The sequence below is a fragment of the Rhinopithecus bieti genome, unplaced genomic scaffold (genome assembly GCF_001698545.2).
Source record: "Rhinopithecus bieti isolate Rb0 unplaced genomic scaffold, ASM169854v2 scaffold_5260, whole genome shotgun sequence".
Lineage (NCBI taxonomy): Eukaryota > Metazoa > Chordata > Mammalia > Primates > Cercopithecidae > Rhinopithecus > Rhinopithecus bieti.
The window spans coordinates 7,707,807-7,732,566 of NW_016805896.1; the positions used below are offsets into that span (position 1 = coordinate 7,707,807).

The 24,760-nt window shown below is 41.6% G+C and overlaps 1 protein-coding gene across 5 annotated transcripts in view; it reads left to right on the forward strand.

Moving 5' to 3' along the window:
• GAREM1 (GRB2 associated regulator of MAPK1 subtype 1) overlaps window positions 1-24,760 on the forward strand; it is a 204,256-nt gene that overhangs the window by 173,787 nt on the left and 5,709 nt on the right. For all 5 annotated transcript variants that reach the window (XM_017874077.1, XM_017874078.1, XM_017874079.1 and 2 more), the window contains 2 exons: window positions 6,840-8,012; window positions 23,601-23,767. In XM_017874077.1, the coding sequence (XP_017729566.1) occupies window positions 6,840-8,012; window positions 23,601-23,767 (1,340 nt within the window). The remainder of the gene's footprint in view (window positions 1-6,839; window positions 8,013-23,600; window positions 23,768-24,760) is intronic.

The window sequence follows — 24,760 nt, forward strand, 5'->3', positions numbered from 1 at the left end:
ACTATCACAGTAAGACACTGGACATGCAGAATAGCAATAAAACGTATTCAACAACTATGACTCAACAGCAGTGTCCAGGGGTTGATAATGAAGGCAGAATTAAATACTAATAAGGGAAATAAAAGATCTGAATAAATGATGAGAATTATGTGCCTCTTTGGAAATGCTATTACAATGATGTCACTTCTTGCCAAAACACCATGTAGATTTAATGTACTATAATAAAATTATCATTACAAACCATAGACAAAATGATTCTAAAGTTTATCTGGAAAAGGCACATTTTCAACCTTTCGTTTTAAATTATTTCAGTTCTAAAGAATTGTTGCAAGAATAAAATGAGGACACCCTATCACTTTACCCAGATTCACCAACTTTTATCATTTTAGCACATTTATTTTACCCATTTCCCCAGTCTCCACCCATATACACATACACATATGCGTAATATAACTTACCTTTTTCTGAATCATGTGAGGGTGAATTGAATGCATTATGTCCCTTACCCCTTAATACATCAGTGTATATTTCCTAAGAATAAGGGTTTTTTCTTATGTAAACACAGTATATTCAGGAACATTAGCAGTGATAACAATACTTTTATTTATAGTCCCAATTCCAAATTGTCCCAAAAGTGTACTTGATTGGTTTGCTTTTCACTTCTCTTTATTTCATGTTAATCTGGAACAATTATTCAGCCTTTCTTTGTCTTTTCTGGCGTGGACATTTTGTTAAGAATACACACCAGGTGTTTTATAGAATATTTCTCAGTTTGGGTTTGTCTGATATTTCCTCATGATGAGATTTCCATAATAGTTTTGGCTAGAATGGTACATAAGCAAGGTCATGAACTTCTCAGGAAGTCACATTCAGAGGTAGAGGATGTCAGTATGCCTCTCTTTGGTGATGCTAAATTTGATAACCTGGTCAAGGTACTGTCCAAGGTATATTCTCCACTGTATAGTTACTTTTTTCCCCTTGCAGTGAATAAGCATTCTGGGAAAAGACACTAAGACCATGCATATAACCTCCTTAATCAAACTCCTATAAATTTGGCATCTATTGATGATTCTTATATAAAATGACTTTTTACTATAATAAAGTTATAATAGTAGAAAGTATAATAGTAATAAATAATGAAGTAAATAATAAGTTGCAAAATTATGATTTTCCAGTCTTCCTTGTTTGTCATCTTTTTGCTATCAGCATGGACTTAGGTGTTCCTGTTTTATTCAATAGATTATAATTCATTGTGGTCTTTATTTATTGTGATGCTCAAATTGTCCCAGATTTTAGCAGTAGGAGCTCATTTAGGCTGGTTGCTGTGTCTTTTTGGCATGTTCCCGTCATCTTATGAGCACCTTACTTTCTGGCACGACAAAATGTTCCAAGCACACCTTGTACCATTTCTGCCCTACCCTTGGAATTCATAATTTCTCCAGGGAGCCCTGGTTCGTTTTAGTGGGGAATGATTTGGGTGGTTTCTGGTTGCTTGGAAAGGAAAAAACTAAGATATACGTGTGTGTGTCTGTGTGTGTGTGTGTGTGTATATGTGTGTCTGTGTGTATAACTGCTGAAAAGTGTGAGTTAATATGGATACCTCTAATTTCAATCCAAACCCCAAGGAGTTCTGTCTTGCCTTTCCTGCTCTTCATTCCATGTTTCTGTCTCTCCTTCCAAAATGAAATCTCTGTACTCCCAAGACATCAATATATTTACCCATTCATTCAATCTTACAATACACATACATTTGATTCAGAGTTGTTCTACCCATATCCCTATGAAAAACAAATCTACCAAAAGGATCAGAGTATTTATTGGTGTTTTTTTCCCTACTGGCATTATACGGTCAAAGTGTATTAGTCCGTTTTCACACTTCTGTAAAGAACTGCTCAATTGGGTAATTTATAAAGGAAACAGATTTAATTGACTCACAGTTCTGCATGGCTGGGGAGGCCTCCGGAAACTTACACTCATGGAGAAAGGTACCTCTTCACAGGGTGACAGGAGAAAGAATGAGTGCCCAGCAATGTGGCAAGTCCCTTATAAAACCATGATATCTCGTGAGAACTCACTATCATGAGAACTCACTCTCACGAGAACAGCTTGGAGGAAACCCGCCCCCATGATTCAATTATCTTCACCTGGTCCCATCCTTGACAAGTGAGGATTATTACAATTCAAGGTAAGATTTGGTTGGGGTCACAACCAAACCATATCAGACAGCATTCCAAAGCTACTTGGATTATTTCTCTTTTCCCAGAGTGGTTATTTTGTTGATTTAAAAAACAGTTGAATTTTGCATTTGTTTCCATTTGCACTCAGTTTTAAAATAACTTAAATTTACAAGAAAAAACCCCATCAAAAAGTGGGTAAAGGATATGAACAAACACTTCTCAAAAGAAGGCATTTATGCGGCCAACAAACATAAGGAAAAAAAAGCTCATCATCACTGGTCATTAGAGAAATGCAAATCAAAACCACAATGAGATACCATCTCACGCCAGTTAGAATGGCAGTCATTTAAAAGTCAGGAAACAACAGATGCTGGAAAGGGTGTGGAGAAATAGGAACACTTTTACACTGTTGGTGGGAGTGTAAATTAGCTCAAATATTGTGGAAGACAGTGTAGCGATTACTCAAGGATCTAGAACCAGAAATACCACTGGACCCAGCAATCCCTTTACTGGATATATACCCAAAGGATTATAAATCATTCTACTATAAAGACAGATGCACATGTATATTTATTGCAGCACTCTTCACAATAGCAAAAGCTTGGAACCAACCGAAATGCCCATCAGTGATAGACTGGATAAATGTGGCACATATACATCATGGAATACTATGCAGCCATAAAAAAGGATGAGTTCATGTCCCTTGCAGAGACGTGGATGAAGCTGGAAACCATCATTCTCAGCAAATTAACACAGGAACAGAAAACCAAACACTGCATGTTCTCACTCATAAGTGGGAGTTAACAATGAGATCACATGGACACAAGGGGGAACATCACACACCGGGGCCTGTTGGTGGGGGCGGATCTAAGGGAGAGAAGATAGCATTAGGAGAAATACGTAATGTAGATGATGGGTTGATGGGTGCCACAAACCACCATGAAACACATGTATACCTATGTAATAAACCTGAACGCTCTGCACACATATCCCAGAACTTACAATTAAAAAAAAAAATTCTTGTTGACCTAATTTTTAAAATATGTAGCACATTAGCATACATCCTTAAAGTCCAAACTCTGTGGCAAGGTATACTCAGAAAGGTTTCATTTCCTCCCTTGTCCCTAGCTCCAGTAAGTAACCAGTTTCATTGTTTTCTGTTTTCCTTGTGCTTGTTTTGTTTTGTTTTGTAACAAAATAAACAGAAAATGTATATACTAATTTTTCCTTTCTTCTTAAACAAAAAAAAAAATACACTGTATAAACTTTTTTTGCACTTTGCTTTTTTTTATTTAACAATATATTCTTGAAAGTAATTTCATATCCATTCCTTGGATTCATTATTCTCATTGTCTTTTGCATAGTACCAGGAAGTGTGTGTACCATAGTTTAATCAGTCAGCCTCCTATATTTGAGCATTTAGATGAGTTCCAATATTTTGCAAAGACAAATAATGATGCAATGAATAACCTTATACATGTGTGCTTTCATATTGTTGGAGAAATGTCTTCAGGGTAAATTCCTAGATGTAGATTGCTGGATGGAGGGATAAATGCATATGTCATTTGGCTTGATACTGCCAAATTCCCCACCACACAGGTTGTATCATGCTGTATTCTCACCAGCTATGGACAAGGATCCTTTTTACCCCATAGTCTTACCAACTGAGTGTGATGTCAAGCTTCTGAATTTTTAATCAATGTGTTAGGTGAGAAATGGTATCTTAGTATAATTTTAATTGGCATTTCTCTTATAAGGAGAGAAGTTCAACATCTTTTCATAGGTTTGAAAGCCATTGTACGTTTGAAAGCCATTGTACGTCTTGTTAGTTAATTGATTTTTCATATATTTTGCCTATTTTCTACAACATTTTGTTTTGTTTTCCTTTTTTTTTTTCTTTTTTTTCAGACAGAGTCTCGCTTTGTCACCCAGTCTGCAATAATGCAGTGGTGCTATCTTGGCTCACTGCAGTCTACGCGTCCTAGGTTCAAGCGATTCTCCTGCCTCAGCCTCCCAAGTAGCTGGGACTACAGTCGCGTGCCACCATGCCCGGCTAATTTTTTTGTATTTTTAATGGAGACGGGTTTCACTGCATTAGCCAGGATGTTCTCAGGTCCATACTTTCAAAAAGCTACTTGTATATTAGAGATATTAGCTCTTTATCTGTGATATGTTTTGCAAATATTTCAGTCTGTCCTTTGACTTTTGACTTTATTTCTCTTGTTTTCTGCCATCTACATACTTTTTGAGTCAGAATAAACACAATTCAGGGCTTTTGTTATCAGATCTGAAAATATAAGATGAAGACAAATTAAAAACAATATAGTTAAAGTGGGAAAATAGAAAGGTCGCTAAGATAAATGGCCCCCAAATAAATGCAAATATAGGTATATATTTGAATGTATTTTATGAACTTAGTATATAATACTTTATATATTTTAAATTTATGATACAAAAGTACATAATATTAGTATACAATAAAAGTGACACTTCCAATTAGTGATGAAAGGGATGGCTATTTGGGAAGTGTACTCAACACTCAGTTAATTTACACACACACACACACACACACACACACACACACAAACCTACCTTAAATAATCCACCAGAGTAAATAGAGTTACATTCCCTGTTGGGTTAGGATTAAAAAAAAAATAGAGCTACATAGCAAAGTATTAAAAGAAAACACTGGCAATTATACCAGCGTTTCTCAATCTCAGCACCACTGAGATTTTTGCACTGGCTAATTCTTTGCTGTGGGGAGCTGTCCTGAGCGTTATAGCATATTGAGCAGCTTCCCTGGCCTCTATCCACTAGATGCAAACAGCAGGTTCCCCAGTCGTGGCAATCAAAACTGTCTCCAAACATTGCCCCCTAGTGGGTACAATCACTCCTGATTCAGAATCATGAATCTGTATCATCTCAGCTAGAAACATAGCATCCAAGAATGAAATCATAAAGGAAAATTTTGAAAATATTGACTACATTTAAAAAAGACAACTTTAATAGTTAAGCTATAAAATTGCCATTCAGGGCCGGGTGCGGTGGCTCAAGCCTGTAATCCCAGCACTTTGGGAGGCCGAGACGGGTGGATCACGAGGTCAGGAGATCGAGACCATCCTGGCTAACACGGTGAAACCCCGTCTCTACTAAAAAAATACAAAAAAACTAGCCGGGCGATGTGGCGGGCTCCTGTAGTCCCAGTTACTCGGGAGGCTGAGGCAGGAGAATGGCGTACCCGGGAGGCGGAGCTTGCAGTGAGCTGAGATCCGGCCACTGCACTCCAGCCTGGGCGACAGAGCGAGACTCCGTCTCAAAAAAAAAAAAAAAAAAATTGCCATTCAAACAACAAATGGAAGAATACATAGCATAAATGACATTTTCATTTACATAAAAAGTAATCAGAGATCTAAATAGTTAGATAAATACTGAAAAATGAATATACCAATAAATATATTTAAAATAAAAAAATAAATTCGGCATGGATGCTTTACCTGTCATACTGGTAAACATGAAATAAACTTCAGTGTGAGTATAGGGAGACATAATTTCATAAAGTGATAAAAGTATAAATAAGTATAATGTTGATGAAAACACAGTGGGCAGTGCATATTAGATCTTTCAAATACATGCGTATTAGCCAGGGGTGGTGGCTCACACCTTAGTCTCAGCTACTCGGGAGGCTAAGGTGGTAGGATTCCTTAAGCTTGGGAGGTCAAGGCTGTAGTGAGCTATGATCGTGCCACTGCACTCCAGCCTGGGCAGCAAGATCTTGTCTTCAAAAACAAAACAAAACCAAAAAACAAATATATGCATAGCTTTTGTCCCTGCAGTTTTTCTGGTACTTTATCCTAAGGAAATAATTGAGCTGTAAAAAAGTTCATTGCAGTACTATTTATAATTGATAGACATTGGAAAAAATCCATCTATATTTTTATTTTAGAGTAAGGAGCTAGTCAAATAATGCACATTCATACAAAATGGAATATATTTGGTTAGTATTACTATTGATGAAGTATATGCCCTGGGGAAATGGATACAGTTAGAAACTCGAGTAACAGAATTGTGTACATATGTATCTCTGAGATAGATGAATCAATTCTATTTCTTTTTTCTATTTATATTTGACAGATTATCTTTAGTGATAAGATAGCATAGAAGTTCTTCATTTTATATTTGTATTTTAAACATTTCTTCCAATTAAATAATGGATGTATAATTTTTTAAAATGGAGAAATACCACATTTTAAGTTCTTTGTCTCAATTTCAAATTTTAAAATTTAGTAAAATTTTAAAAAGTAAAAAATTTAAATTTAATAAAAAACAAGGAATTTTCTACATCAGCATTCATGAAAACATTTATAACTAAAAAAGAAAAAAAAATTACAATGTCCCTGTTAGTATCCATATGATAGACTACTCTGCATATAAAGAGAAAAGAGATGTTTATAAAATTCTAGACTAATATCATCTTGAACAAAGAGTAGTTATTATTAACCACATAAGTATAATAAAAGAAAAACCAAGTGTCTAAATTTAGTATTAAAGAAAAGCACAGCATTTTCCTCTGTGTATGTATTTGTGTGTGTCTTAATAGGAAGTTCTTCTTTGCATGAGTAGATCAAAGGAAATGAACCTAAAATGTGATTTATTATATTGTAGGTTGCTTCAGGTGAATGCAATGAAGACACTGAAGTTTACAACATTACCCTGTGTACTGGGGATGAACTCACTCTAATGGGGCAAGCAGAAATCCTTTATGCAAAGACATTCAAGGAAAAGTCACGACTCAACACAATCTTCAAAAAGATTGGGAAGCTCAATTCCATCAGCAAGCTGGGAAAAGGCAAAATGCCATGCCTTATTTGCATGAATCACCGGACCAACGAAAGCATTAGCCTTCCATTCCAGTGCAAGGGCAGATTTAGCACCCGAAGTCCCCTGGAACTTCAGATGCAAGAGGGCGAACACACCATCCGCAACATTGTGGAGAAAACCAGGCTTCCTGTGAATGTGACTGTGCCAAGCCCTCCACCGAGAAACCCATACGACCTCCACTTCATTCGTGAGGGGCACCGCTATAAGTTTGTGAACATCCAGACCAAGACGGTGGTGGTTTGCTGTGTGCTGCGGAACAACAAGATCCTCCCCATGCACTTTCCTTTGCACTTGACTGTCCCCAAGTTCAGCCTCCCAGAACACCTGGTGAAGGGAGAGGGATGGCCCGAAACCCTGGTCCATCACTGGCTAGGTATCTGCCAAGAACAGTTCGACATCGATGAGTATTCACGGGCTGTCCGTGATGTCAAAACCGACTGGAATGAGGACTGCAAGAGCCCCAAGAAGGGCCGGTGCTCTGGCCACAACCACGTGCCCAACTCCCTCAGCTACGCCCGCGATGAGCTCACTCAGTCCTTCCACCGACTCTCGGTCTGTGTGTATGGCAACAATCTCCATGGCAACAGCGAGGTGAACCTTCATGGTTGCAGGGACCTGGGAGGAGATTGGGCCCCCTTTCCTCATGACATCCTGCCCTACCAGGACTCTGGAGATAGTGGAAGCGACTACCTTTTCCCAGAAGCTAGTGAAGAATCAGCAGGTGTCCCGGGAAAGTCAGAACTTCCCTATGAAGAGCTGTGGCTGGAGGAAGGCAAGCCCAGCCATCAGCCTCTCACTCGCTCCCTGAGCGAGAAGAGCAGATGTGATCAGTTTAGAGGTTCTGTCCGATCTAAATGTGCAACTTCTCCTCTTCCCATCCCTGGGACTCTGGGAGCAGCAATGAAATCTTCAGATACTTCCCTACCTCCACCTCCAGTGCCTCCCAAATCTGAAGCCGTAAGTCATTTCTGTTTTTGAATGAGGTGCCAGTCTTTCTGTCTCTCTGCTCAGTCATCCACTACTTTATTTTCTTAAAACTCCCCAACTGAAGATTATCAGCGTGAGCAAATTTGTTTAGTTTGGAGTGAGATATACATGCTAGCTTGATTATTTTGACCAGTTAGAAATTAGAGTTTTACTCTATGTCTGATGAGAACCTCTTGGAGAGTTTTTAACAGGAGAGTTTTAAACATGACTTTTGCTGCTGCCTGGAGAATGGATTATAGGGAGGAGAGAGTGGAAGGTGGGAGGCAGAGAAGAGGCAACTGCAGTAACGTAGGTGTGAGGTGGTGAGGCCCTAAACCGCGGCAGCTGGTAGTGGCTGGTAGAGAGAGACGACTGCTTCAGACTGTTTCACAGGTAAACCCAACAATATTTACTTGTGAATTGGATGTTGGGCATGAAGGAAAGAGAGCAATCGAAGAAAACGCCTAGATTTTTAACCTGGGCAACAGAATGGATATTATTGTCATTTACTATGATGGGGAAGACTGAAGGAGGAGTAAATTTATTTGGTGGTGGGAGGGGAAGCAGAGGAAAATCAAGAGGCAGCAGCCTCACTTATAACTCTCTCCTATACCCCTGAAGTTACTTTGAGATCAAAGCATAGTGGATGTGCTAATGTATACATACACACACACACACACACACACACACACACACACATACACACACCCCCGCCAGAACCAGGTGCCAGGGCAGTTCTATTTAACACCTTAAACATAACTCATTCAGAGCTTGATTTTCATGTAAAACTAAAATTTTGGTACAGTTCTGTTTAGAACAAGAGAAAGGGCCCTCTATTTTGACCATGTTCTTCGATTGACAGCCATTCTGAACCTTTGCTATTCATTTTTAATCATTGAATTTCATTATCCCCGAGGGAGAAAGGGCTACAGGTATTAAGTGTAATGCTATTAATTTATTTGACAATATCTATTACAGTGGCTTCCTTTTTTCTATCTCTAGAAGAATCCTTTTTAAAAGAATTATGTGAATCCCAATATGTAGAAGAGTTCAAATCAAAACCTATCTGAGCAAAGCACAGATTGTGGGGAAGCGGTCTTCCTTGGGTCCTTGCCCACTCTCTGCCCCTACCAGGTGATCTTAGGATACCTTTCTAGAACCCTGGGGCTGTGCAGAACCCGGTTTTTTAAAACTATGGAATTACTAGGCTAGATGCTAGAAATACAGTCATCAAGAAAACCTGGCCTCTAGCCTCTCATACTTCTCAGTTTTACAGATAGGTAAAAGATGAAAAGAAGGAAGATAGGTAAAAGATGTTACAGGAAGGTAACAGATGAAAAGAAATGACTGTTATACAAGTTAAAAGGTGATAAACAATAGGAAAATGAGAGAGAGATAATGTATGGGGAATTCAGAGGAGACAGAGAAACTTCTAGTCGGGGGATGAATGAGAGGAGCCTCTGTGGAGATTATGACATTTTAAATGCGTTTAGAAAATATACCTGAATTGGAAGAGAAATGAGAAAGAAGGACATTCCGGACAGAGCAGCATGAGCAACGAGCTGGAAGCTGGGGCAGCTTTAAGCATGTAAGAGGGAAAACAGGGAGTTCTGTGGGGCAGTTGAATAGGGATGGGCAGTGGTGGCTGAGAGGCTGGCACCAGGGCATGGACAGCCCTGGGTGTCAGGCAGCAGTTTGTGCCAGGCTCCATGCTTAGCTGTCCATAAAGAGCCCTCATTGCTGCAAAGCTTTCCTGAGAGAGGACCCACCTCTGGCCTTTTGTTGCAGGGCGTGAGAGCTCCCCAGCAGCTACAGATCTGGACTTGCCCTTGCTCCTTACAGGATCCTGTAGGGACCATCAGGCACAAGCCCAGAGATCCCTGTATTCACTAAATGTCATGGACTGTTTAGGGAACTTAATGGTAGAGCTGGGGTCCTTGGCCCTTGTGTTTATGTCAGCGATTCCCTAAGAATGTTCATCAAAAGCCAGGTAAAAAGTAAGGGGGCAGCCCTCCAAACAAGTTCTCCTGGAACTTGAGGGATGTCTTAATTCAGCTATGTATTTCGTGTTACTTGAAGGTTGGGACTCTGACCTTCAATGGAAACATGACTATGAGCTTTTCCTATTGAACTTGGGTCCTACCTGGCACACAGTGGGGTCTCATGTTTGTTGACTGACTTACAGACTCATCCGAGATGGTCACACCCAGGGTCATTTATGTAACCAAGTCTGGAGGTAGGAAACTAGCATCACTTGTTTTTTCTGTGGCTAATGAAAGATGAGTAAGAACATAAATATTAAGAGGTCCAACTCTGACCTTGGTACTAAAAAAGAAATGCTAAATTTGAAACTAAAAGCAAATCTCACAGAAAAAAAAAAAAATTGGCCTCCAGTCTAAGCTGTAATTTCTTATGACGTAAGAGAATCTTTTCAGAGCGTGTCCAGTGTTTGTAGAATGCTATAAACCTAATGATTTTTTTATAAACACCTGAAATCATTTAATTTGGTTTTTTAAAAAAATTTAGGCATTTCAAATGAAGCCATGTTTTTTATTGGTTCTGTGACCGTGAAATGAATTTTCCATTTTTAGGATGTGCGTGGGATCCAGAGAACATCATAGTTGTTAGATGTGGCTTCAGCTTGTAATTTTCAAAAGGGAACTTTAATGGGGCATAAATTTAAGTGCTCCCACAGAATTCAGTAAAAGTTCATTGGATAGTTCCAGTGGAGTGAGTCTTGGGAGAGAGATGTGCCATGTGTCCCGCCAACTATCCTACCCAGTAATTAAAGATGTTGGCTTCACTTGAAAGTTCACCAGCTAGATATTAGCTGGGAAGGTGACAACTCTCACCAGGTCCTTAGGAATAGAAGGTGCCAGGGCAATGGAAAGGAGTCAAAGAAAGGGTGTCTTCCTCCCCACTTGTGCTGCAGCTCTGGCATCCTCTGGGCTCTGCTTGTCAACCCTTTTCTGTTTGTGTCTTAAACAGGGAAACTACATTGTGAGCCAAACAGAAAATCGTTGGGGACAGAGTCATCCGTTTAATCCCGTTCATATGTTTTGTTAATATACCTTGTATATTCACTTGTGTTTGACGCTCTAGTCCTCTTGTATCTTTGTATCTGATGCTCTAGAATTGTGTGCTCTAGTCCTCTTATATCTTTGTAAAGATTGTTTAAGAATTTTTTATGCTTGTTTTGTTTTGTTTTGTTTGAAACTGAGTCTTACTCTGTTGCCCAGGCTGGAGTGCAGTGCACGATCTTGGCTCACTGCAACCTCCACCTCTCGAGTTCAAGCGATTCTTGTGCCTCAGTCTCCCGAGAAGCTGGGATTACAGGCACGTGCCACCACATCTCGCTAATTTTTTTGTATTTTTGTAGAGATGGGGTTTCACCATGTTGACCAGGCTGGTCTCGAGCTCCTGACCTCAAGTGATCCACCCACCTCTGCCTCCCAAAGTGCTGGGGTTACAGGCATGAGCCGCTGAACCCAGCCATGTTTAATAATTTTTTAAACAAAACACTGACACTAACCTCTCTGGAATATGACAGGCTGTTCTCTTCCTAATGGGAATGTCACAGGGAAAAGTAAACAGTTCCTGGTTCAAGAAATAGACAAGATGCAAGACCTAGAACTGTTGCATCTGAGCCCAACTGAGGGAGCATGCCCAGTCTGGCATTTTCCCTTTTTAAAATTTTGCAAGTTGCCCGCAGATCAGAATGACCTGACAGTCCCTCTTGAGTGGATTATCCTTTCTGATCTAAACACATTCTCTATTTTATAACATTGCAGGCCTCTATTCATCAGTTAGATTTTCTGGTTATTGGCTGATATGTAAAGTATTTACCCAGATGTACTCTACAAAAGGCAATCTTCAAGAGCAATCTTCTTTTCCCCCTCTTTAGAAAATGCCATTTTGGAGAGCAATGCTGGGAAGACTTTATATTGCACAAGATTCTATAAATAAAGCATTTGACTTCCAGTCTGTTCCCGTCTATGCAATGAGTTACAAATGGTTATCAAAACTGCAGGGTCAGCCTGGTATGGTGGCTCATGCCTGTAATCCCAGCACTTTGGGAAGCCGAGGTAGGCAGATCACTTGAGCTCAGGAGTTCAAGACCAGCCTGGCCAACATAGTGAAACCCCGTCTGTACTTTAAAAAAAAAAAAAAAAAGCCTGGTGTGGTGGTGCACTCCTGTAATCCCAGCTATTCCGGAAGCTGAGGCAGGATAATCAACTGAACCCAGGAGGTAGAGGTTGCAGTGAGCTGAGATCATGCCACTACACTCCAGCCTGGGTGACAGAGCAAGACTCAGTCTCAGAAAAACAGACAAAATAATCCTGCAGGTTCACAGCTCTTCTGAAACCATTTGTGTGGCAGTATCCTATCCGAGGACCCCAGCACCCAGTGGTCAGTGTTCTCCATCTGTCCTTTTTTTTTTTTTTTTGAGACGGAGTCTCACTCTGTCACCAGGCTGGAGTACAGTGCTGCGATTTCGGCTCACTACAACCTCCACCTCCTAGGTTCAATCGATTCCCCTGCCTCAGCCTCCCAATGAGATGGGAATAGAGGCTCACGCCACTACACCTGGCTAATTTTTTTGTTTGTTTGTTTTAGTAGAGACGGGGTTTCACCATGTTGGCCAGGATGGTCTTGATCTCCTGACCTCATGATCCACCCGCCTCAGCCTCCCAAAGTGCTGGGATTAAAGGCATGAGCCACCGCGCCCAGCCTCCATCTGTCTTTAATAACAGAAAAAAAACACATTCCCTCTTGGATAGTGGTTGATATTATAGCAATTCCTGGTAAAAGGAAAATCGTAAAAGGAGCTCTTTTGTGAACCACTGATTTCAACCATGTTTTACTGCAGTGTTGATGAATTTGTGAACCTTTGTGATAGACAAGGTTGCCCCACAGCTTATGAGAAAGAGTTTAGGGACTAAGTTTTAAGATGGGTTGGTAGCACACATTCATTGCTAGAAGGCCAAAAGTTCATCATAAAGTTTCTTTAATGAAGCACACTGTTTTGTTGGTGTTTGAGAAAAATGGGACTTAAAGAGTAACTTTAATGCCAGATTGATGGGCCTAGCCTAGTAGGTGCTTGCAAAAAACTGATTTAACTATAGAGAAGTCTGTTGGGGCATCTGAATCTGCCTCAGACAGGCAGAACCCTCACTACATGATAGATAATTAGAGGCGTGCAGCAGTGCATCTGAGAGCTGCACATCGATTTCAATCCTCACGCTACCACTTTGTAGCTTCATACCTTGCACAAAATATTTAACCACCCTGAGTCAGTTCCTGTGGGGATAATAACATCTTCACTGCATTTTTGTACTGTACAAAGAACTTGGCACTTCTCCCTGGCACTTGGTAAACATTTACAATAAATAGCAATAATTTAATATAAGATGGATTCCAGTTTAGGGTCAGGTAGACAGTCACTGTTTAGAGGTTTTTTCCCACTGTCTTTCCTTGACTAAGGAATGGAGAGAGGAAGTCACACTTTCCAGGTACATAAGGCCCCTCCAAAGAATCTGGAGGTGGGTGGGAGTGGACATATCCACCCTGACGGCTACCACGGGGGTCAGTCAGCCTCCCATTCCAGAGGTGGGTGTGCTAGTTCATTCTGCTGGGTTTCTGAGATATTATAAAAACACACAATTGGTTTTAAAATAGCAAAACATTCTTTTAATCTGACTTTTAAAACATCTACTTGGTAAGGTAGGTATTATGTTTTAGTTACATAACTGTGGAATCATCACAAACTTTGTAATCATCATAAGCCCAAAAACAGAGCTCCAGAAATGCTTGGCACCCTGTGGATCCCAGTAGCATAATCTTTTAGTGGCAGAGTCAGGGGTTTTAAGAACTAGAGTGCCTGTGAAAAAGCCACATGAGGCTCTAAGGCTGTGAACAAGTGCCAAGAAACTGGTATTCCTGGGCAAACCTACACAGAAATATCAAAGGTGAGAAGTGGCCTTGGATAACTGACTCCCTTCCTCAGGCTTGGCCAGGCCAGCTCCTGGTGCTGCCAGATCTCATTACTTTGGATATGCCCAGCCTACAGAATTAGTGGCCTCACATGACTACCCAAGTTAAGAAAGTACCATAAAATATGTTTGTTGATAACAAGCTGTGGGAAGTAGCTAAGAATTGATTCTACTCTGCATTTTATTTTATTTTGTCTTTGGGCTTTTCTCTCTGTAAAATATTAATATTAGAAAGGTATTGACAGATTTTCTTAAATCTGATATATTAATATTTAAGCTTAGTGATTATTTACTTTTCAAAATAACTGGTCTACAAAAAGATACAGTCAGGATTCCACTAGTTAATGAGGTTTCCTAGGGCATTTGACGTTTAATTAATTTTAATTACAAGCTTTGAGGAGTTTTTTGTAAGCAAGCCATACCTAAGTTCCCATTTGTTAATTGAAATAAGGACTAAATTATTATTGTGTTTGGTAACTTTGAAACTAATTGCCTTCTGTTTCATGTAGGTTCTTTTTAAATGAAAGCTTCTAGGTCAAGATTTTTTTTTTTCTTCTTTTGTGTCCATTGAGAATCTTAATGATTAGAATGATAATAAAGATAATTATAATATTCTATTGCCACAGTCCCCAACCTTTTTGGCACCAGGGACCAGTTTCATGGAAGACAATTTTTCCACAGACCAGGGGTTAGGAGAGGGAGTGGTTTCAGGATGACTCAAGTGCATTGCATTTATTGTACACTTTATTTCTATTATTACTACATTGTAATATATAATGAAATAATTATATAGCTCACCATAATGCAGAATCAATGGGACCCCTGAGCTTGTTTTCCTGCAACTAGACGGTCCCATCTGGGGGTGATGGGTGACAGTGACAGATCATCAGGCATTAGCTTCTCATAAGGAACACGCCACCTAGATTCTCATAAGGAACATGCAAAGTTCCCTCACATGTGCGGTTCACAGCAGGGTTCGTGCTCCTATGAGTGTCTAATACCACCACTGATCTCATAGGAGGCGGAGCTCGGGCCGTAATCCGAGGGATGGGGAGCAGCTGTAAATACAGATGAAGCTTCACTGGCTCACTAGCCAGCTGCTCGCCTCCTGCTGTGTGCTGCCTGGTTCCTGTCAGGCCACAGACCAGTACCAGTCCATATCCCAAACGTTGGGGACCCCTGTTCTATTGGGTAAGTCTTGTTCCAAAGCTGTACAATTAGGTACATACCATTTGTATAAAATCACATTAATAGAAAGGTTATACATGACTTAAGTATATTTATCACATATTATACTCGTTGCTCAGGAAGGATCTTTATTCTACTCTTCAATGGCATATACTTTCTGAGTCCATGAAAGCACCCTACATTCTAAACAAGTACATCTTTTCAGAACGACTTGCCCCTCCTGCCACTGAGTGAGTGGCTGCCCGCTCTTTCCCCTGGGCCTCCTTTGCCTGAGGCTGGAATATTGGAGACCATTTCTGAGAAAGGTCTGTCTTAGGTCCTTATCATCAATATATAAAAATGGAAAAAAGAAGCTCATACGTCTAAGATCAGGATTTTGACTGTAAATCACATTTGCTCTCGTGTAATTAATCAAATAGAGGTTCATTTATTGTACTTTGTCATTATAAAACTTTAATTTTTGTTTGGCTGAAAATATCCACTGATGGTTATGCGACAGGGTTATGAACTCTTTGTATAAAAGCCTCTTTATAAATAAGATTTCTTACAGCTGTAATGATTTTGTTATCTGGGAGTGTGGGAAGAAATGTAAAATACAGGGCAGAGGGCAGAAGGCAAAGTTACAAAGTTCAAGGAAGCATGGTTACAAAACTCCTTTCTTTGGGTTGCTGACGTCGTCCTGCATTTGGCTTTTTAGGGAAGAAAATGCACAAGAAAGGTGAATCTCATTTTAAATCAAGCTCCCCTGCAGTGTATGTATTTTCTTAATCATTGTCAATATGGAAACGAAACGATCCTTACTCCACCTGAGTGTGCCAAAATATCTCTATTGATTGTCCACAATTCCAAGCAATATGATCTTTGAGACGGGAGGTATACTCCCTCCCCCACGCCCCTGCCAGGCATGTGACAATTGGTTCTAGAAGGTTAACTAAGGAAATACATGGCCCCGTCAGCAGATGTCCCTAGATCCATTGTCTTGTATGTAAGATTGAGCAGCCACCACTGCTCTGAAATTGATTTTTTTCCCAAAAGACTATCTGAAAACTGTTAAGTAAAGACCATGCCATAGTAAACTGTCCTTTCACCTTTCTTAAGCTCTTTGGTCCTGTTAGTGACTGCATGTGAAAGTTGTGTTTCTTCCACAGAACAGAGGAGTCGAAGTTGTGAGAAACAAAGGCTTTCCAAGAAATGCTGTTGTACCAGAAACCCCCAGTCTTAGTGATGCTGTTTCATAAACCCCTAGGAAGTGTCAGAGAAAAAGATGTAATAGGAGAAAGAAAGTATTTCATAGATACTATGTAGAAAACACTCCAATTGTATGTATGTACCATTTTTTCCCTCCAGAGATCTACATGTAACTCTGCTTTCCACTCATGCAATCATGAGCTTCCTACTATTAACAAATTCTCATGCATTATTTTCAACATGTGGCAATTTAGAGGAGACCTTGTTTTCCACTTTTCAAATTACTGATCCTTGACCTGTGCTCAGTTTGCTCCCAACTAAGCAAGAGTTAGAACTGTAAGAAGGGGAGAAGGGAAAAGAAGGTTAAATGTCTATTCCAGGACTCAGGAAATGACGTTAAGCTCCCTGGGCAGTATTCTGAAAGTAAAGAAAATAGTTCCATTTTATGATGTGTTTGATTTGGACCATAGATTGGAGTTGCGCTTGACTTTGTTGGTCACCTCCACTTAGAAACATGAAGCTTTCCAAAGCGTTTGTTCTATTAGGTGTGTTTCATCTTTGCTTTCACTGTTAGATGATATGCTACCATTAATTATTTTTCTAGCTTTATGTGACCACTGATGGCATGACAGAGGCAGGGAACAATGGAAAAATGGTCTCCCCTTTATCTTCTTAAATTAAAGGAGAGCAGAGTCCCAGGCGTCAATGTGCACTTGACCTCCAGCTTACATGCATGCATATACATACCCAGGCACATTTTTTCAAGTTTCTTTAAAGTTTTTTTTGAAAAGGCATGCCTCCTTCAAACCAGTATCCTTTCCTAACAACTGCCTCACTCCTTCCTTTCCAGACAATTCCTGAGAAGAGTGGTCTGCCCTCACCAACACCACTCTTCCCTCCTGTCTAGCTTTGACTCACTAGAGTCTGGCTCTGTCCCCTCACTTGACTCATGCCTCATTTGCTAAGATCACCAGTGACTTGCTAATTGTCACATAAGGGGAACCTCTTCCAGCCCCTTTTCTGACTTCCTGACATCTCTCCATCTTTGCACTGTTGTTCTCCTACAGCTCTCCCTCCATTGGCTTCCTTGATGCCATTCAAGCATGATTCTGCTCTGTGAGCATTAAAGTGCAGTTACCTGGTTTTCCCCTCCTCTGTCTTCTCTTCTGCCCATCCTTTGGGGGTTCAACCTTCTTCGCTTCTCATCTGGGATCTCAGTGCCGCCGTAACTTCAGATTCTATCTATCATTAGAACACTGAGCTCAAAGTTAGTATTTTCAAAACTGATCTCCTCTGCTTCTCCCAAGCCCTGTTCTTCTAAATTTCTATCTGATGAATGGCACCAGTGTTTTGTTTCATCATCTAAGCCTGCAGACCAGATCATCATTCTGCTTCTTCTTTCATGCCATGTTCTTTTATGTTCTACCTTTTGCACACTCATAATCCCTCCTAAGACTCTCTCAGTAAAATCACCTGTGAATTTGTTCTTCTCCTGCCACCTTGAGTAAATTGATGGTGCTCCCATGAACCTTGCATATACTTCTATTATTACACTTACCAGATTGTGTTTTAATTATGTGTTTGTTTCCCTCCCTCATAAGTAATTCCATGAGTTACTCACTGTTGTAACTCAACACTAACTCAATGAGCACATGATAGGCACTCAATATATTTGAACAAATAGGAAAGTGAAATTAATAGAGGCTGTAGGAAAAGAGAAAGCGACAGCCATGTTCTTCAGACTTTTAGGGATGATTGAAGTCGATGCTTGTGATCCCGGCTGGCAGCCCCCAGGACAGACACCTTTTACAGTTTGCTTAAAGCCACCACTGTTAGATTATTTCAGTTGCCTGAATATGCCTCTCTAGGAATATGCCTCATTGACTAAAGAGGGTGAAGTTCAAGAAAGAACAGAACTCACCATTTCTACCTCTTTAATAAGTGAGCTTTCTGTTTAGCTCTGCATTCGTGATCTGCAATGTGAATACCAAGGAGACTTGTATCAACACCAGGTTAGTGGTGTCTCATGTTTGATGATAATTGAAACACTGAACATTTTAGAAAAGAGACAGACTTACTCTGAAGGAGCAAGAGGAGAGAAATATGCTCGCGGTGGAGCAGCTGCGAAGAAAAGCTTTAGGCCAGGGAATTGCTCAGGAAGCGAGGCTTTGGGTACTCCATGTATCCACACTGTGCCCATTGAGCCTGTCATCAACAGGACCTTGGTTCCAGGAGCTTCTCTGTGAATACTCAAGGTACTCATAACCAGAAATTAACCACACATAGGCAAAGATCACCATCATCTGCAGTGGACGGTAACACCCACCTCAAAACAGAATGCCAGCTCTTCACTGAGCACGAGGATTGGAGGTTCATTCCTGATACTACAGGGGCCCCTGTCTCCTTGTGTTGCCAGTGGAAGTCCAGTCGTAAACATTGCATTGGAAATAAGTAGTCCATTAGGCACAATATAGTCCTTTAGATCTTCATTTTAGAATAGTCATTACTCTGGCGCATGCTAGATTAAAGCCACAGCATTTCCTAGTTCAGGAATACTGTCATTGTCATTTTCACCGTGACACTGTGTCAAAGGGTGGTGGTAGAGTTGGTGGTGATCGTATGTGCCAGGTCTGCTGGTGCCTTTTTTCCCCTAGATTGACTCAGTGTCACCAAAAAAAATCTTAACATCCAGCCCAAATGACTTGTCAATAATAATTTCCACATAAACATATAAAAGATATTCTATGGTATATGGGTTTTTTAAGTGCCTTTTTTTTGGGGGGGGGGGTATTTTTTGTGACATTCCTTAACATCTACCAGGCATTCTGTGTGACATGCTCGTGCCAGGAGTGACAAATCCCCAAACTCTGCTATCCCCAGGATGGCAATAACAAGTATGGCAGTCTCTACGTTTTAGCTCTCAGGCTCATTAAATATAGATGGAGAGTAAGTAAATATGAACAGTGTGTGGCACACAGAGTGTGTAATGTGTGGGGCTGGCCCACAGGAACTGGTGTTTAGGTGTGGTGGGCAGTAAAAACTAAACCAGAGAAAGGGGCAGGAAAGCACAGGGTGTGCTGGGGGGACACTGAGTCCACCACTTTGCATGGACCTGTGTGCCCCTATAGACTAGGAGCAGTGGGAGAGCTTGCTAGAAAGATGTGTGGGACCCTGGCTGCACAGGGCCTTGGGTGGCAGGCAGGGGAGGCCGGCCTTTATCCAGGAATCAGAGGGAGCCACCGGAGACAGCCAGTAACATGATGAGAGCCACATGCTGAGGCTTCCAGAAGGGATGTGCTGAAAATGTTACACTTAAAAGCTAAATTGAATATGAAGGAAAACTGGAAATAGGGTGATTGACCGTCTAGTCTTATAAATTGTCTCTTATTGACAGATAAAATTCATCTAAAACACAGCTGCCTTCCTCCTGGATGTAAATATCCCACGTGAATCAAATCAAGAAGCAAAGAGTAGTAGAACTGTTATTGCTCTGATAGTAAGAGATAGGATGTAAGATGGTACACTATACCCTCACTCTGTCACTTCTGAATCCCAAAATGCATACATCCCACCACAGCATGTAATTCTTCCCTTAAGATGCAGAGAAATAGGCCATCATCAGAGCAGCCACCCATGCAGCAACAAGTTGAAAGTTATAATGCCACTTGGCAATGTGTCTGTGGAGTCCTCAGCTGTGCCCACCTGCCGTGGGCTGCCCCTCACCTGCCTGGCATAGTGCAAGCCACTCACTCTGTGCCTCAACAAAATGACACTCGAAATTCTTGTCATGAATGGAGTCCCTTTAAAGTCATCCTTTAAAAAAAAAAAAAACCACCTTTCCCTAAAGTGAGTTTCAAGTAAGCCTAATTCTTTTACCTTGACCTCACATAACAACACCCAGATTGTCCTCCCATCACAACAGAAAAAAATCCTGGCCTCATATTCTTGCTTCATCACTGACAACATCCCACCTCCTAAGAGTAAGAATCAGCTTGTTTCTCTCTCTGTCTCTCTCTCTCTCATACACACACACATACACACACACTTTAGCTCTTTAACTCTCTTCAGGAGTCATGTGGCCACCCCAAAAGCTTTCCGTGTCTCAAATTCTATCTTGAGCGCCAGCCATAAACACTCCCAGTTGGCCCTGGCTACCTCGCCACCAGGCCCTGTAGCTTGGAAGTGTTTCTCTTCACTACCACCCTCTCCTCGCCGTTGTGGGAAACCTATTAGCCCTTCAGGAGTCCCTAGTTATGAAGGTGGCGGAACCAGCTCTAAGTGACCTGGGATTGGTTATGAGAACAGGAAGAGGGGAGTTCCTTTAGGTCAATTTCAACTGCAAGTGGCTTCTTTTCTGAGTTTATAGGCCGAAGTCAGCCGACTATTGTAAATTAAAATGCGTATTGTAATTGGCATCTGAGCATATTATAATTGACATCTCAGGTAAGTGTTTCCTAATGAAATGTCATATTTAATGGCTAATTTTAAAGTTTTGAAAATGCTAAATTGAATCCAGCATTAACCATGTTTTCCTCATGTTCTACTGTAATCCAATATTGGGAAGTGACTAAGTATTTATTTTAAAATTAAAAAGTTAACTGACAGAGTCCTTATCGTCTCACATTTTCCATGAGCCCTATTACTATAAACATAAATAGAACCAAGCACATCTGTAATAAAGTGACGCCCATCCACCCTAAAGTCTACAGATATTCCCTAAGAAACAAACACATTTGGCTACCTTACAGTTCACTAACAAGGCAGAGGAAGATGAACCAAAGCCAGAAAGCGGGGTGGCCCAGCCTGAGCTCCAACATCCTGATCGGTTCTCAGCCTCTTAAGAAGACCCGGCTGGCCGAGGAGGGTGGATCACCTGAGCTCAGCAGTTCGAGACCAGCCTGGCCAGCATGACGAAACCCCCTCTCTACTAAAAATACAAAATTAGCCGGGTGTGGTGGCACATGTCTGTGATCCCAGCTATACTCAGGAGGCGGAGGCAGGAGAATCGCTTGAACCTGGGAGGTGGAGGTTGCGGTGAGCCGAGATCACGCCATTGCACTCCAGCTTGAGCGACAAGAGTGAAACTCCGTCTCAGAAAAAAAAAAGGAAGACCCCAGAATGGTGCAAGGGTCTTTCCTGGGCCAGCCCAGCCAAGCATTCCTCTCATGTCATTATCCAAACCTCATTTCCTCCTGGGCATCCTTTCTGCAGTCATCCACCACCTTTTTAAAAGCTCACAAGGGGAAAGCCTGCATCTATTGTAGAAGAAATCTGCTGCTCCGAATATTTTATTTTAGTCTACAGAGCTTCTCCAGATGAAACCATTCCCTCTCACCAACCCACTGGGCCCCAGTAACAAGGGCTATCGGCCCTGCAGGTAGGAGCAGTGATCCGCAGCCCCGGGAAGAAATGTAGCCAATGAGAGACTTTTTACATTGCTTCCATTTCATTTAGAATTGGGTTTACTGGGCTACCCATAGCCGTGGTCTTTTCTTAATGGCTGGTTTTCTCTGGCAAATGGATCAGGCCTGGGGTGTGAGGTAGAGATCCTGGGTGCGGTGTAGATAGTAGGAGATGCAGTGTGATAACATGAACCCATTTCATTTCAGCTTGAGCAAACTCAGTACCAAAGCTAATAGGAGCTTGCTGTTGCATTGTCTTATCCCAGAGCTGCTTGGCCAGAAAGGAATTGAAAGTGAAGGTGAAAAACTTGGTAGGGACGTAGCCTAAAAGTATATCGGGAAAGCATTTCAAAGCATAGCATTTTTGACAGAGTCAGAATTGGCTCTGTTGATATTTTACCGCTATACCTTAGGGTAGACTAGCAGAGCCAGGTATAAACTGCCCCCTGCTGCCTGACACGGAGAAGTACATGAAAAATGTCACTTCATTGGTAATTATATTCTGAAATGCCTGCAAGGAATGGAAAGCAAATTAGGGGAACAGCAGGCAGTCTCAGAGAAGCCATGGACATCACAGATCAGCTAGATCCTCTCCAGTGTGAAGACGAAGGAAAGGTGAGAGAGCTAGAAGCAGCTCTTTTAAAAAGTGCTTTCCGGATGTGGAGAGCCGCCTCATTACTCCTTCTGCAACCTTGTCAGTGAGTGTGGACCATGGTCCAGTAGCATCAGTATCACCTGGGAACTTGTTAGAAATGCAGATTCTCAGGCCCCACCCTGTGTCAACAGAATCAAAATCTGCCTTTTAAACAAGATCCTCCGGTGATACTCACATTTACATTTCAGAAGCCCTTGCCGGGCGGGCGCAGTATCTCATACCTGTAATCCCAGCACTTTGGGAGGCCCAGGCAAGTGGATGACTTGAGATCAGGAGTTCAAGACCAGCCTGGCCAACATGTTCAAACCCCGACTCTACTCCAAATACAAAAATTAGCCGGGCGTGGTGGCAGGTGCCTGTAATCTCAGCTACTCAGGAGGCTGAGGCAGGAGAATCGCTTGAACTCAGGAAGCGGAGGTTGCCGTGAGCCAAGATGGCGCCACTGCACTCCAGCCTGGGCAACAGAAACTTCATCTCTACTGAAAATATGAAAAATTAGTCAGGTGTGCTCTTGGGAGGGTGATGTGGGAGGATCACCCGAGCCCAGGAAGCAGAGGTTGCAGTGAGCTGAGCCAAGATTGTGCCACTGCATTCCAACCTGGGCAACAGTGAGACTCCATCTCAAAAAAAAAAAAAAAAAAAAATTCCCTGCATATGACTTCAGAAGGAACTTTAGCCCTGGACCAGGTCCAGGGTTCTCTAAGGTTTGGATCAAATTGAATTCAGCTTGAACAGTGAAAAAAACACAACCTAATAGAAGAGATGAATCCTCAAGTTAAATTTGTGAATGCCTTATGTTCTTATTTTCTTAATACTTCCTTTTTATCCATCCTCACACTAGCTCTTTAACCATTGATACTTTAACTTGCCATATTTCATATTACTTTCTGTATTTCAGTAGCAGCCAGCATTTGCGAAGCAGTTTCTTTCAAAAATCATTCTGTCCCAGCAAGTGTGTGACAGGCGTCTGATTTGCTCTCTGGCAGCCTCTGTGCTTCCCATCATTCTTGTTTACTTCAGTCTTCTCTCTGCCACGCTTACACCCTGCTGTTATGGTTTAAGAGTAGTGACTTGAGCAAGTCTGCAGGATTGAGCTGGCCCCCAGTGGCATTGTCAGTCTGTTGCTAACCTGGAGTGTTCTTTTCTGCGCCAGGTCAGAGAAGAATGCCGGCTCCTGAACGCCCCACCTGTTCCACCCCGAAGCGCAAAGCCTTTGTCCACCAGTCCCTCCATCCCTCCTCGCACAGTCAAGCCAGCGCGGCAACAGACTCGCTCTCCCAGCCCCACCTTGTCCTACTATTCTTCAGGGCTACACAACATGTAAGTCTTCTTGCCAGGCCCCGCTGCACGCTTATCTTCTCATCCAGCAGTTCATGGGTTCTTGAGAGCATTTTCAGGGTAGCCCTAACTGAGGCAGGGTGGTGGGAGAGGAAATGGCTTTTTAGTTTTTTAAATAATTTCACTGGGTGAGCATGCTGGGGCCCCTTAGCTAGGATGGAAGAGCCAGTGTGTCTTGGGAAGAAAAGATGCCACACCAATCTGAGAAATTCAGAGGTAAAGACCAACTAGATTCTCCTGGAAACACCCCGGGGGCTGCCGTCAGTTCTCACAGATCAGCATCTAGTTCTTTCCACTTTGACTTTGACACGAGCAGACAGTACCTTCAGCAGACAGCACCTTCAACCAGGACCTGAAATGAAAAGGGTCCCATTGGCTGTCTACTCTGAATTCCCATCCAGACAGGAGTCCCCTTTTGACCATCAGTGTTGGGTAGTCATTTCCTTTTGCCTGGATACTTCCAGTGCTCTGAGCTCATTCTTCTACAACACAGCTCATTCCATTGTTGGCAAGTAGCAATACTTTACAAAAAAAAAAAACTTTTATTATATTGAGTTGAAATCAATCTCTATGTAACTTTCAATCGTTTCTTAGGTCTAAAGAAACAAAAATAGGTCCATCCCATATCTCTTTGTCGACTCATGAAAATTCCGAGTCAGCTATGATAGAAGTCTTCTCTTCTCCAAAAGAAACATCCTTGCCTCCCTCTGCTGCTTCCCTGACATCACTGTCAGACCCCTCACCGGCCTGCTCACCCTCCTTTGAGCACACTCTAGTTTCATGTTGCTCTTAAAACATGGCCCCCCCAGAGCCTAATCCACCACTCCACATGTGCTCGTTACAGTTTAAAGTAGCTCCGTTTGCAGGTATTTTTTGTTCTCTGGACATTTAAATCCTTGTGCTAATGTTACTCGATTGTTCAGAAACTAAGGCAAGGATTAGCATTTTATTTGAAGCATTTCCTCCTACCTCAGA